This window comes from Loa loa (assembly GCF_000183805.2).
Source record: "Loa loa unplaced genomic scaffold supercont3.142, whole genome shotgun sequence".
NCBI classification, from domain to species: Eukaryota; Metazoa; Nematoda; class Chromadorea; order Rhabditida; family Onchocercidae; genus Loa; species Loa loa.
The window spans coordinates 57,776-73,490 of record NW_018108322.1 but is presented as its reverse complement, the minus strand read 5'-3'; the positions used below and the strand labels follow the sequence as shown (position 1 = coordinate 73,490).

Sequence of the window (15,715 nt, the reverse complement as noted above, 5' to 3'; positions counted from 1 at the left end):
GTTGATGGAAAAATGTTTCGTTGTAACTTTTTTTTTCATTTTATTGGAAATTCAAAAATGAATCATTCACATTTTTACTATCGTCTATCATTTACCGTTACATATCTTCACTTTATACCTTCATCTTCCTTCTCTTTTCTTCAAACTATCTTTCTTTTTTCACATCTCTATGTATCCACGCCTTTTCATAAAAATTTAAAAAAAAAAGACCTCTTTAAATTTTTGAGTGCTTCTTTTTCTTCTCTTGAACAAAATGATAGACCAATGATCAGACTATATCCTTTTTATTTCTCTTCATAATTGCATAATTGGATCTTTTCTTTTCCTCTCCCTCTCTCTTCCAAAAAAAAAAAGAACAATGGAATTTTATAAATTTTCAGATGGAAATTTAACTTTTCAAACTTTCGTAAAAAAATTTCAAAAGTCTTTGATGAAGTTTGAAAGGAAAAAGGATAGAAAAGAGATTGGAAAAAAAGAATATTTATTAAAAAATGCTGCCAAATTAAACTTTATATTCAATATATGCCAAAATATTTCTGCAAATTTCGTTTATTTAACTTTAGCTTATTTAAGTTTATAAATGTACGAAAAGTTAGGAAATGTTAATTCCTTGAATTTTTTCACTTTTCATTTTTATTTTCTAAATAATTCTAAAATAAGTTAACACAAATTTTTATTTGCATAAATTTAAAAAGGAAAAAAAAATTGCAATAATGAAAAATAATTACGAAAGAATATTTTTAATGGTAGAAAGGATGGTTCATATTTCATAGAAGATTCAAACTAGCAAAAACAATCTTTCCAATGAAAATAATAATTCATAAGTAATCTTTTAAAAAAAAAAAACTTTTTAAGAATAAAGGAAATAGACATTCTTTAACAGTTTTTGAAAATAATAATATTAATTTCAAGGCACAATTCCTTCTTGTCGGAATTGAATTTAACAATTTATATTTTTGATAGTAAACCATCAAATGATTATATATTGGAAGTTTGTTGTGTACAGAGTTGTTTTTTTCTTTACTTTTTAAACTTTTGGATGTCTCATTCTTGATAAGAAATCAGAAAATTAAAATTGATTTAATGAAAATTATATATCAAAAATTGCAGTATTTCTCCTACAAATATTAAAAACTAATAAAGCAATTAAAAGAAAAAGAAAAAAGAAGAATTCTTGAGTACTTTTCAACATCAATTTTTTTTTTCGATTCATCTGTTTGAGAATTCTTTAATTACTTTTGATGAAATAATTACTGTTAGAAATGTTTTTACAAAAAATTAGAAATTGATTAATGCACAGATGAACGATGCTATTGTAATTGAATGAAATACAAAGTGATTCTTGATTGATTGATTGATTAATTGATTGATTTTAAGCTTGTTCAATTTCTAAAATTTTTAAATGCAATAAATTTAACAAATTTATGATGAATTGTCGAATGAATGAGAAAAATACAATTTTTGTATGGATTAATTCCATGAGAAACTGGAAAATTAATGATGAATCAAAATGTTGTCAACTAATAGTGCTGTCAACGATTTGCAAATAGCACGAGTATGACATTACAAGAAATAACTAATGGTTAAGGATTGCAAAAGGAAAAAAAAAAAACTTGTGGATAATGATTTATGATTGTATTAATTGCTTTATTAGATGTCAAAGATTGTAATGGTTTAAATGATGACAAAGATTGAGTGGAAAAATTGATAGTATAATATATTGAGAGATTTATAGATTGTTATAATTTATAAGATCAACTGCTATTAAAGAATGAAATAGAATATCAGAGATTGAAAAGCACTGTAAAACACTTATTTAAATGTTGATAAAAAGAGAATGTTCAGGTATTAAAAGGAATTTTCAGTGATAAAGGATATATTTTGATTTGCTAATTGTATTTTACAAAAAATTGAAAAAATAAATACAAAAAAAATTGTAATTTGATACGGTAGTATTTGATTGAGAAATTCATTAAATATAAAAAGTGTCATCAATTTATGTTATATTTATTTTGGCTTTTAAATTTATGCTTCAGGAATGTTTGGAAGTTTTAATTAAGTCATTAATAAGTTTAAATGAGAACAAACAGTATTTAAAATTTAATGAGAAAAAAAACAATAATTTCAAATAAATAAGAAGATAGGTAATTCAGGAAAAGGAAAAGATTTATTTTTAATTATCCAATTTCTGGATAAATGTTCTTTGTATTCCTATCATTTCTAATTAATTTCTATTTGTTATTTTAAAATTTTCCACTTCTTTTTCTTTTGTACTTATGAAATTTCAAAATTTCCTTAATATTATACAAATTTCATTTTATTTTTCTCTTTTTATTTCTAAATTAAAGCATAAAAAATTTTGGTTTTTTAGGAGATTTAAAAAAAAAAATAGAATTAGAAAAGGGAAATTTCTCTACTGAATTGTTAATTCACTGTTAGGAAAGTAAAAGTTCACTTTGTACTTATAACACATACACACACATGAATAATACACAGATACATACACACACACGCACACACCATGCACATGCATCACACATACACACACATACATACACGTACACACGCAACACACACACACATACACATGCACACACATACACAGACACAAATAATACACGAAAATATGGGAATTTTGAGAAGCAGAAAATACAAGATGGTATTATGAATATCTCAAATGCAAATAGTTTCCAAAAATCTTTCATAATTTTGATAAAATGGCAAAAAGTCATCTAAGAAATATGACTTTTGACCTTTCCTTTGCTAATGCTAAAAATAATGTTGCAAAAAAAAGTCTCTAAGCAAAATTTGAACTTTTTTCAGATTCATCAAAAGGTCATGCGAATTAACTAATGCAAACATTTCACTGGTTAAATATCTGCAAAAAAAAAAAAAAAAAATTAGTCTCTATTACTTCATACTTTTACAATTTCATCAATAAAATATTCAAATTAATCAAAATTAACAAATCATAGTCCAAGGAGACAAAAAAAAAGCCAATAATTTTTAAACAATTTGTTAGTAAGATGAAAAAAATTTTATATTTGAATACCTTTTTTTTTTCTTCTGCTTCATATTACTGAAAAAAGAAATTCGATTTCAACTATATTTATGATATTTTTGATGTCGTTTTTTCTTCTTTTTTTAATTAATTATATTTTGCAAAATTGTTTAAATATTAATAATTCATTCAAACAAAAAAAAAAAAAAGAAGCAAAAAATTATGAAATAAATTGAGGTGGATGGGAAATGAATTAAAAAAGAAATTAAAAATAAACATAAGAGAGGGAGAAAAAAAAAAGAGAGTGAGTGAAATTTTACGATTTCAAAGCATCGATAGGAAATATTGGCCGATTGAATCATCATAAGTCAACAAAATGAAACATCAAAAAATAGAAAATGGAATATTTTTGAAAAGTCAGAACAAAAATGAATAATGAATTATTATTATTAAGCATATACAATTTTTCTTCCCTTTTTATTTCCTTCCAATATATTAATTTAGGGAATTTTAAAATAATTTTTTGTTGATTATTGTTTATTAATTATTAATGATTAGACATAATAATGTAATTACAGGTAATCGCTGATAGTTTGAAAATGTTACTAAAATAAATTTTCAAATAATTTTAATCTGAAATTGATAATTACAATAATAGTAACTGTTTATGAATCATACTAAAATACAGCGTAAAATTTTTTTCGTTTTTTTAAAATAAAATTAATTTTATAGAACATAGTGATATGTTATACATTATAAAAATTTTTTGATATTACATTGCTAAATGCAATAAATTTATTTACATAATATGATATTAGCGGAATAATTTAAATTGTAAATTTTATATTTTATAGAAGCTTAATGTAATTAGCATAATTGAAAACTTTTGCATTGATATAAAATTTCATTTAAAATAAAACATTCATTTATTTCTCGCATTTTCAATACAAATAAAATAATAATTAAGTTCAAAAAGGATTTAAAAATAAGAAATTAAAATTAAATGGTGTAATAATGAAAGAATGAAAGATGCTCCTGATAATGCTCCACCATACGAATTAATTTTGTCTAGTAGTTTACTAATTAATTGTAGTGTAAATGGTAATAAACTTTTCGTTCTCTGACCTCCTTCTAAAATGTATTCTTTAAATTGTTCAGTGATGAGTAATTGTTTTGTTTGAAGAATGGTTTGCTATATAAATTTCAAAATTGTAATTAAAATGCTTAATTTAAAGAGAAAATTGAAACAAGGCATTTTTTTTTAATGTAAAGTTTTTGATTGCTTAACAAATTGCTGTTGAAAATTTTTACATTTGGTAAGATTTAAGAAATGGTAAAATACATTTTAACTTTTAAAATTTTCAAATTAAATTCACGATTGCTTATGTAAAAACGTGATACAGTATGCCATCAAAACTGTTTGCAATTTTTTATGAGACAATAATTAATATTATGGTTCATCTCCTTTGAATGGAAGATTTTTAAATTGCGATGAAACTTTATATGAAATTAACTGTTAGTATAGTTGAAGTATTTAACTTTATAGAAAAATCCAATATTGTAATTTGTTGAAATGATCTGGAATTAAATTTTGGAAATAATTAAAACCAATGGAAGAAGTCTTTTTAAATATTTCAAACTTCAATAACCGAATAATTTCATATTCTTGACTATTGGAAGATAACTGACCCATTCGTCAGAAATTATTTTAATAAAATTACAGAACTATTTGAAACAGTTCATTGAGCTAAAGATTGAAGTAATTAGAATAATCTATGCTAATTGCACCGAAGATCAAAAGTATTCGTTTGTACTTTCCAGATTAAACTCTTTGTTCATCAACTAATAAATCTAAACTGATCCTAGACGAAGCATTTATCAATTTTAATCATATCTATGACTAAATATTAACTAAAAATGCAAATCTTTTTTCCGGAAATTTATCCGGAATAGAGCAAAATCGTCGGATAATCTCAAGAATTTAACAATTTAATGATTTTTTCACTGATATCATCCGAAAGAATGCGAATTACAGAATTGGCTATTCAGTATTTCTTAAATGAAATTAATTAAAACGATCTTTCAACATTTCAAACATATTATTGTGATGATATTATATGAAATCTGTGTATTGCAATAATTACAAATTGCAAATAATGGTCTTTTTAACCTATTTGACCTCTCGATATGACCAATTTACTCCAATTATCATTCTTAATTGTCGATTCAACTTTCATTTTCCTTTCTTGTTTCACTCTTTTTCATAAACTTTTGAAATTTCCAGCACCAAAGTTACTTCTTATAAATTACATACAGCATAAAATAAAGTAAACAATCGTTATGGCAACAATACTTTAATTATAATTTTCTCTAAAATCACTATTAAAATTATTTCAAATTATCATTTTTTAACCTTTGACTTTTATTTTTCCAATCTTTATCAAAGGTAAATATGTTTATATTTCATCCATTTAATTTACAATAGTTTATTTGTAAGATTTAATTTTAAATAAAAGAAATACACGAAAATTATTCAATGAATTGTTTCCTTTTTCTTTTCTTTTTTTTTTGACAAATGAACAAATACAACTTATAGTGTAAATGTTTGCATATTACACTAACTTCTTGTAGAGTTATGTGATTCAGAAGTATTGGAAAGAGGAAAAGAAATTCACAAAAGTTCTCCGATCACAACTTTATGATATATTTCTAACGATTGAATGAAAGAATCCAAACCAAAAAAAAAAATTTAAAGTTAAATATTGAAAATTAATGAGATTTACGTCATAAAGTAATAAATCATTAAATCCTTCCGGAATTATTACTATTATTAGTATCGAGAAAAGAAGTAAATTTTGCTGAAATATTACAAATTTTTGTGTGCATTTTCTCTTTTATAAAACAATCGTATAACAATAATTTCGTGCATCGCAGAAGATTGCTAGATAAGAGCTCAGTAATTTTTAAGTTTGAAATTTCATAAATCGGAAATCAAAATCAGAATTGGTAAGAATACAATATTACTTTCTGCTCAATTAAAGCAGAAGAAAATTGTTGATTGCAATGAAATGCAGCAAATTAACCGTTAATACCAATTTATTGACTAGAATAATTTCAATGTATAATTCTGCTCAAGAAAAAAATTTCATTTTAGCTTAACTTTTAATTAATTTGCTCTAATTAATTTTGTTTTGGAATTATCAAAAGCAGTCTAATATCACTTATCTGATATGTTTTTTTGTTGAATAAGGAGTTATATATTTGAAAGATAACTGATAAAGTACGATGTCAAGTTCTACTTAAAATACTGCACCAAAAAGAACAGTACGATGAGTTGGATAGGAACTGATATCATTGTCCTGATAATGATTCTCAATGATTATGTAATCAGTTTGTTGAATATGAAATAGATCGATACAATTAACATAGGAATATCTTGATGAACTAATTTAGAAAATAGTGATAGAAAATTTGCAACATGAGCGAGTAGAAAAAATAATTTATAAACAAAGAAGTAAAAAAAAAGAAAAAAAAACTTTACATTCTTCCTGCCAAAAATGAAATCGGAAAAAGGGACATTTTTTAGTAATAAATTTAAAAATAATAACAAATTTAAAAAATGACAAATTAGAAAGTGACAATCAAAAAGAAAACGACATTTTAGTGAAAAATTTTAAAAAAAAGGGAAATAAAAAACTATAAAAGAAACATTTTGGTTAAAATGACAGAATTATGAAATTTTAAAATAAAAACCGATCAAATAAATGTAAGACTTTTAGCATTTTTTTTTCAATTTTCTGTTATTTTTATAATAATCCATCAAAATTGAAAACAAAAAGTATAAATTGACAAGTGAGCTTAACACCTATATGGTGATAAGTGAGCTTAATACCTATAAGGTGATAAGTGAGCTTAGTACCTATAAGGTACCAAGTGAGCATAATAAATTTCCAAGTGAGCATAATAAATTTATTTCCGATGAACATCATGATCATTGTCTTTAAAGCTATAATTAAATGATGTGAAATTATTAGTTAAACTATTAGCAAAATTTCATAAATACAAAATTCCACTCCAATGCTACCCTTAAAATTATTAAAAGTTTTTAAAATTCCCGTATCTTAACCTTACTTTTTATCACTGGAACGCTCGACCTACCAGTTCACTATATTTTTTTTTGTTTGACCTTAATCGAATTTCCCTTATCTTAACCTTACTTTTCATTACTGAACTTTTAATTCCCTCCATAATTTAGCACTTATCAAATTTAAGTTAACGTAATTTTATTAGTTATGTACTCTACTTTAAATACACTTACTTAAACAAATGGTTAAAAAAAAAATTCTTCACGAAATCATATTTGAATCCGGACGAATTAAAACTGCTTCCGGATCAAATGACTTCATTTTGCAGGTGAAGTGTTTATCTAAAAAGTCAACATTTACTTTTTTACTGTAAAGTACACTTGTTCAATTTTCATGTCAACTAAAAAGTGTCATCAAAATCGTCGGTAGTAAAAAAAATAAAAAAAAAACAAAAATTCGGGGGGAAAATTTTTTATTTAGTTGCAAACCTATGCACAATAAGTTAACAAAAATAACAGGTTGTGATTGAATAATTTATCTTATCCAATCAATTTTTCAACTTTTTCTAAAAAACTTATTTTACTATCCTTTATTTGATCGATGAAGCAAACTTTATATCAATTTGATTTATTCTTTTGCTTTCTTATCTTTTGCTGATATGCTCTCAATCACTATCATATATAATATTCATAACTATTTCGCTATACTCTTATTCTTTTTTTTAAAAAATTTTACTAGTCGTTTCATTTTTTTCAAAATATTCAATATGTATTTTGTTCTTAGTAACAAGAGCATATTGAGAGATTTCCCGAGATTCCTCAGCTCATCCTTCTATATTTACCTCCGAGTGAACTTTTCGAAAGTTTGAACTTTCCTACACTTCCATGTACTTCAACATTATTCTCTCACCTTTTATCTTTAAATATCTTCCAAAATTTTTTATCGATTATATTAATTTCCTCTAAATCAATTCCATTTTCGATACTGTTGCAGTATTCCCAGCGAATTTGATCAAATGATCTCATTATGGAAAACGATCACAATATCTTACCAATCATTCCAGTGAATTGATCGAATAATTTAAATATGTCAATTACCGCCATTACCCTAAACTGTCATGTCTCGGTATAGGATGAAAGTTTGTTGTAATAATCTTTCAATATGTTATCGAATTTTCATTCTCATTTTTTAAGATAATTACTGCGATGATTCATTGCAACGTTATCCGTCACTGTTGGCGCTGTTATCAGCACATATTTCATTTATCAAAATTGATCAGTATATCAGCTGATTTCAATAGCATCATTGATTAATTTTACTGTTGACATAAATACTACAACATTTCCGATCGGAGAATTCTTCTTTCTGATCAAATAAAATGATTCGATTGTTTCTTCAAAATGACATCCCATTTTTGTCATCTTTTAAATCAGTCTCTTTCCGCTTCAAAACATGTCACATTTTTAAATGTATACGATATCGGATAACCGGAAGTAGCAATTTTTACTCATTGATTACTCATATAATTTTACTTTTCCGTAATATCATTTTTATTTTTTAGCAAGACATGAACGCAAAGGAAGCCTTTAATGCGTTCCGTTTTTTTTTTTTAATCTTTCATTCAGAATACCGATAATTCAAATTATTCCTGTTTAGTTGCCATTCTTGACTCTGGTTGAATCTTTCCGGAATGACTCTCGTTAAATTTTGATACAATAAACTCTGAACAGATATAAAACTCAGAAACCGGATTTCTTGTAAGTCAAACAACCTAAATAAAAGAATAATATTAATCCTTACTTTTCCCCCTCTTGACTTTGTATCTAATATTGCATATTTTATTATTTGGTATGTGCTTTTGTAATTAAACCATAATTGAGTAATCAAGTTGTTTTTATTTCTTTACTCAAGAAAATGCAATTTGATATCATATTATAATGCTTCCCTTCGTATCAGAAATTTGAAAAAAAAAGAAACAGTTACCCCATAAAAATTCATGAAATTTAATCAGAATAATAATAATTTCAAATTAAATATTATCAGGATATTTCTCTCAAATTAATCACAAAGGATATATTTTAATACAGAAAATAGGAAAAATGATATGAAAAATAATTTTAACCGAAATGATGAAAATGTCACTTGGGTTACTTTTAAATCTGATAGCTTCAGATTGTCTAGATTGCCTTTAACTTAAGTGATGAAAGTGTCCCTAGGCTACTTTTAAATCTGATGGCCTTAAATTGTCCAGATTGTCTTTAACCCAAGTGATGAAAGTATCCCTAGGCTACTTTTAAATCTGATACTCTAAAATCGCCTTTAATCATCCACACATATGTTGATTTTTTCTCTTCTAATTCGTAAAATTTTTCAACAAAGAATACAAGTAAAAAATTGAAGTAAAAATTTAATTTTTAAATTTCTCATAATTAATTCTCAATGAATTATAAAAATAGTCCGAAAATTTTTAATTGGAAAAGCATAGGTGATTTATAGTTAATTTAGCATAGGTATTTTTTTCATAGGTATTTTATTAGAATAACATATGTATGAAAGTGGTGCAAATGACGCATGAAACAATTCCAATAAGGAGAGAGAAAGCAGTAGTTGTGACAGTTGCGCCATTACAACTGTCCGTATCACAGCAACAATATTCTGCCGCGTTATCAGAATCATAGTGACAGCCATTTCCGACTTTCTGCAATTTTAAATTGATCATTCTTTTATGACATTAATTGATTGCAATAAATGATACAACTATTGACCAAAATTATTAGATTGACTTGATTAAATATCTGGATGTCAACTGAGTTCAGAATATAAATTAATCTATTTCATCAACTTTTACATACCTAGACTTAAACTACCACTATGAACCTAAGTATTAATTACGACAAATAATTTAATTGCTGACTGATTTCATTAAATTTTATAAATCATTTATTGAAATCTCAATTATAATAAATGATGTAATCACTGATAAGATTTCATTTTTATTTTTCTGATAGCATTAAAGATGAAACGAAATTTATCATTTTCTGCACATACGAATACTCAGACTTTTGTAAAATTTGCGAATAAAGAAAAGACAAATTATTGTTCAATTTTTAGGTGTAAAAGAAATTAGCATAATATGATAGATATAAATGGGAAATTATAAGTAAGTTGTTAAAGTAATAATTTCGAGTACAATTCCAATCAATCAGCACGTACGTTTATCAGACTTCAGAAATTCTTCTTATCAAATATCTATAATGGTATCGCTTTCAATGTTATATGCAAATTTTTTTTTATTACGTAATCTACGAAATTAACGTAAAGTATGTCAATAAAACTGTAGTCAAATTGAGAAGGAACATAGTCGTACAACAAATAGACGGCTTATCATAATAATAAATATTTATTGCTTATAGTCATTAACTTTATTATTATGATAATATTTGAAAATGACACTACAATCATTATTATTATTGTCACTATTATTATCACTATGATTATTATGATCATTACTATTGTTATCATTACAATTATTATTATTGTTAATCATTATTATTGCGAGTATAATCTGTTCACTACATTATTATAATGTAATGAATGTAATGAAATTATTATTGTTGTTGTCATTATCAACATCATTAATTAATGGCGAATTTAAAAGTAACATAATTAATAACAAATTTAAAAGTTTGAAACAATAAGCTCACGTAACATTGCGAGTTTTGACCACATGTTTTCTCAATGATATCTTCGTTGTCTGCAAAACAATTTTTAATTCTCTTTTTTTTTTCAAAAAAAAAAGAAAGAAAATATTGGAAAAAACGAATTATGGGAAATAGAAATTACTGATGAAATATTCCTATTGAAATAATATTTTTTCGTTTTTAAATATTAAATTATGTTATCCAATATAACACAAAGTATAACCTTTCTCGAGCAACTTCATGATATTTAGTTTTTCAAAGTATTCTGTTTAATAATTAATTAGTTTAATTTTCTTAATTTTTACTAAAACCAGTTAGTCTTAATGATAATATCATTTCGAGATATCTCTCATTTTATCCCTAATATTATCTGATACATTGCATCAATTACTGTATAAGAGTGAGACGATTAGATTTAATTTAATTCGATAATAATTTTCAGAAATAAATTATCGTTTGATCGACAAATCTCAACAAATTTCACATCTTAACAGTAAAAAATTTACAAATTTTGGGAACATTTTCAAATAAATTAAAATAAATATCAATTTAAACCAATAGTTTTGACTTTTTTAAATTATGCATGAAGGACTTCCTTTAAAAGATTCTTACATGTGAATTCTGATGCCAATCGGATTCAGATGAGATTCTAACATATACATGGAAGAAATATCATACTAAATAACCGAATAATTCTAGTTATTCATCGTGATGCATATATTTGTAATCAAATATATGTTTATTGATCTAATATTAATTTAAGTTTCAAACTTACACTGAATTGCAAAATGCCTTTTCATGCAAAAGTTTGATGCTGCAGGACATAAAACTTCGGCAAACGATCCACCATTACCCAAGCGCCAAAATATTGTCGTCCAACGAAACATTTTAATGCATCGCTTGCTACTACCAGTATTGTTAGTATTGGTAATGTGCAGGCAATAGATTTTTGCATAATTTACTAAAAAAAAAAAGGAAAAAAAGCGATGTAAACGATTATTATTATGAAATGATTAATTTCATGAAAACTCGTTGATCGGTTCAAAATATTTGCATAAATAAAATTTTCCAGGTGTCCTTGAATCAGATGCCAATAGGGAAAAGTTTCCCCTATTGGTATTTGATTCAAGGGCACCTGAAAATATTTCAATTTTTATATTCCGATTATTTTTTAAAAAATTTTCATATTCTATATCTTTTGTAATATGTCTAGTTAATTTTTATGACTAAATTGTGACAGAAAAAATTTAAATTCATTTCAATTTTAAAAGGTATAACTTTAAGTAAACCAATAATGTTAATACTTTGCATAATTCATTAATTGTTAGCTAATATAATATTAACTGATTTAATCTTATTTAGCTAATAAATGATACACATATTCATATTAAATTTGAAATTTGTTTTAATTAGTTTATGCTAATTGTAAAAAATGATTATTAAAATTCCTTGAATTTTAAATATTAAAATAGTTAGTTTGAAATGTGAATAAATGGGAGATAAAATGATGTGAAAGGACGTGTTGTCAACTATTATAATGCTTCTGGTGATTTCCTGAAAGTGCTTTTTTGGAACAGGTGACAAAACATAGCAAATGCAAAATACATAATACTGATAGGAGCTTCAAACATTCGTTTTATTTTCATTTGTCAAGCTATACACTAAGAATAGTGCTAAAATGAAAAAAAAAAAAAATAATCAAGTTACAAATTCAGGTTCAAATGTTGATTAAAGCGAATTAATCAATTAAATTTTAAATTTGTTAGATTAATCTGAAATATTTTGAAATGAATTAATGAGAGAAATGTTAGTAAAATGTGAAAAAAAAGCGATAGATGAAAGGTGAAAATTTTCAAAATTTTAAAGCTTAGTTTGTTTCTTTTTTGTCTTTTTTCTTTTTATTTTGAAACAGAAATGGGCGAGAAATGATTGATAAAATGATATTATCATCAATGTTTAATAAAATACATTGAAAAATTTTAAGAAAATGTGACGTATAAATATTCGTGCTTTACGTGTAACCTTCCTAGCGTACGTATAATATTCGTACGTTTACATGTACTTTACTGACGTAATATAAATGTTCTGCTTTACGTGTAGCCTTACTAGTGTACATACAAATATTCGTACGTTTACGTGTACTTTACTGACGCAATATAAATATTCATGCTTTACGTGTAACCTTACTGGCGTGCATAAAAATACTTGTACTTTTACTTATAATATTATTAAAGTGCACCTAACATTATTGAAAAATGTTGATTATTCTAAAACTAATTACGGTGATGATGATGCTACGTATTAATTCATTATTGAAATAACTTTGGTGGAAAATTGGATTTAAGGAAAAATTGAAATCGAAATACTGATAAACAAGGAATGAATTTCGTTCGGAATTTAAACCAATTCAATTTTAATGATAGTTTTTCCTCATTTTTTTATTGATAAGTTTTCAACTATTGCACGATTGCTTTCGAACATATCATATCGCTTTACTGATAAATATGAATTAGTCATACTAACGAATGAATGAATAATGTATGTAATATGAAAAAAAAAATTTTCTTTTAGTCATTTATGATGTTTGCTAAAGTTTTTATTCATTCTCACAATAAAAAATTTAGAAATCATTGAAAATTTTGCAAATAATAATTAATCGATTTATTAATGCAATAAATTTAAATTTAAATACAAATTAAAAACAATATTAAAAAAGGATATTACAAGAAAAAATGAACAAAAAAGAACGGAATCATTTCTAATTCCAATTCTGATGTGTATTTAAGTATGGAAAATTCTTGTGAAACTTAAAATAAAATTGCACAACAATATAAAAGTTGAAATTTTCGAAAAATTTGCATTACATTCCAAATGATATAATCAAACAGATAAAGAAATGAAGTTTTTGAAATTTGGAATTTAAAAATTGTAATTTTAATTACTTCTAGAAGGGAATACGAAATCAATGTTAATTTTTGATTTCCAATTATTTCAATTATTAACAATTTATTGACGTATACGAAAATTTCGCACTCATATCCGATATTAATTAATTATAAATTTAAGATTGCAATAGCAAGAGTGATAATTAAAGAAGGTATCCAATAATAGAAGTATGATATAGACCCATTGCAAAGATTCGATTTACAACAGCATATTTCCGTTTCGTCATGGCTATTATACAAACAACGTGAGCCAATAGTCTGAAATAATCCAAAGGAAGAAAAAAAATGGCCAAGAAACAAAAACAACTGAAATATTAAGCCTAATTTTAATTTTATTCACAAAAAAATTAAATTTTTATCCTTAAAAACTTATTAAATTTTAAGGGAAAAAGCGTGAAAAGAAAGTAATGCAAAGGTATGCTTATTGAAATAAATTTAAAATTTCAACTAACATCACAAAAATTTTCCACATCACATCTTTTATCAATGATAAGGCCATACACTGCAAGAAAAGGAAAGATTATTTTTTAACTCTGTTTTTTCTTTTCTTTTTTTTAAAACTTTTCAAACATTTGATTATTCTCAGTTCTTTTTTATTTATTTTTCAACATGACAAGTTATCATTTCAATTTATACAGGATTACGTAGCTCATACAAATTATGCAGATCTATGTGAATGCAGAATTTTGTTAAAATTAAATTGCAGCATTTTCCAAAATTCAATGATGAAAATTTTAAGCATATCTTGGTAATATTTAAAATTGAATTTAAGATAATAACGCATTAATATTATCATATTTAGAAATTTTAATTCAAGTACTAAAAGAAATTTTAATTCAAGTATTAAAAGAAATTTTAATTCAAGTATTAAAAGAAATTTTAATTCAAGTATTAATTTGTATGTAACAGTAAAATGAAACAAATTTAATAAAACTTTATCAAATTTAATCGGAAATATGCAAATGAACCTGAATCAATGGTTGTCATTTTGGCGCAATAATTGATATTTGGGCTACATCGTGTATACATTAAACCGTAATTTGTACGTCCCGTAAAGCAATCCAAACCATTGATTAATGATATTTGTAAAAGAATTGTAAAAGTGGCAAATGTCAGATAAGACATTTTGATTTGATAATATACACACTTATCTGAAAATGAATTTTAAACATCATTAAAATTTTCGGCAAAAAAAAAAAAGAAAAGATGGAGACAATTAATTTATGTCATCTTCAAATGCATAGACAAAACTACTACTATACTAAAAAAGTGATTGTTTAGGAATTTAAATTTCAAAAAAAAAAATAGAATTAAATCCATATTGAAAATTTTTAAAATTTTTTAGAATATCAATAACCACAATGATCTATTAATGCATCTGATCTATGATTTTCTATTTTTCTTCTTAACATTCAGTTAGTCCGAATTCAGTTAGACATTTTAACTTACCTTAAATTGAAAGTTAAGGGATGTTATCTGAAATAGTTAAATGAATAATTAAATATTTATAAATTTCAACCTTTTCCTGCAATAATTTCAAAATTTTAAAAAAAATAAAGAAAACATAAGAAATGTTTGAATATCCTTTACCCATTATTACTTACCCAAATTAGTTAAATCAAAAAAAAAAAGAAAACTTTAAATATATCATTGATACAAATTGATCAAATCAAAAAATTTTCATTAAAAGAAAAAAAAACTTTCAAACAGAATATTGTTAATAATGATTTGTTTAATTAAGTTTAAAGTAAATTACCGTACACTCAAAAATCTCTCTAAAATATATTTACTTAAAAGAATAAAATATTTCATTACTTTTATTTTATAACTAATCGTTGAAATGATTGCAATGAAATTATTTAAAAGGTATGGAAAGTAGAAAAATTGGAAAAGCTATAAAAGTTTTAAGTTTCATTTTCTCTCATTCCCCCATCTCTCTCTCCCTCTTTNTTCTCTCTCTCTCTCTCTCTCTCTCTCTCTCTC

The 15,715-nt window shown here is 24.5% G+C and overlaps 2 protein-coding genes across 2 annotated transcripts; one reads left to right on the top strand and one right to left on the bottom strand.

Annotated features, from left to right (window-relative positions):
* Nucleotides 1-2,481: 2,481 nt before the first annotated feature.
* Nucleotides 2,482-2,849, top strand: LOAG_07130 (hypothetical protein; the record flags this gene model as incomplete). Its single annotated transcript, XM_020447347.1, has 2 exons — nucleotides 2,482-2,659; nucleotides 2,824-2,849. 2 exons carry the CDS (start codon nucleotides 2,482-2,484, stop codon nucleotides 2,847-2,849), a joined length of 204 nt encoding a protein of 67 aa, XP_020302413.1.
* Nucleotides 2,850-9,619: 6,770 nt separating this feature from the next.
* On the bottom strand, nucleotides 9,620-11,674 carry LOAG_07129 (hypothetical protein; the record flags this gene model as incomplete). Its single annotated transcript, XM_003142663.1, has 3 exons — nucleotides 9,620-9,784; nucleotides 10,791-10,840; nucleotides 11,563-11,674. The coding sequence occupies 3 exons, from the start codon at nucleotides 11,672-11,674 to the stop codon at nucleotides 9,620-9,622; spliced, it is 327 nt and encodes a 108-aa protein (XP_003142711.1).
* Between the last annotated feature and the right edge of the window lie 4,041 nt (nucleotides 11,675-15,715).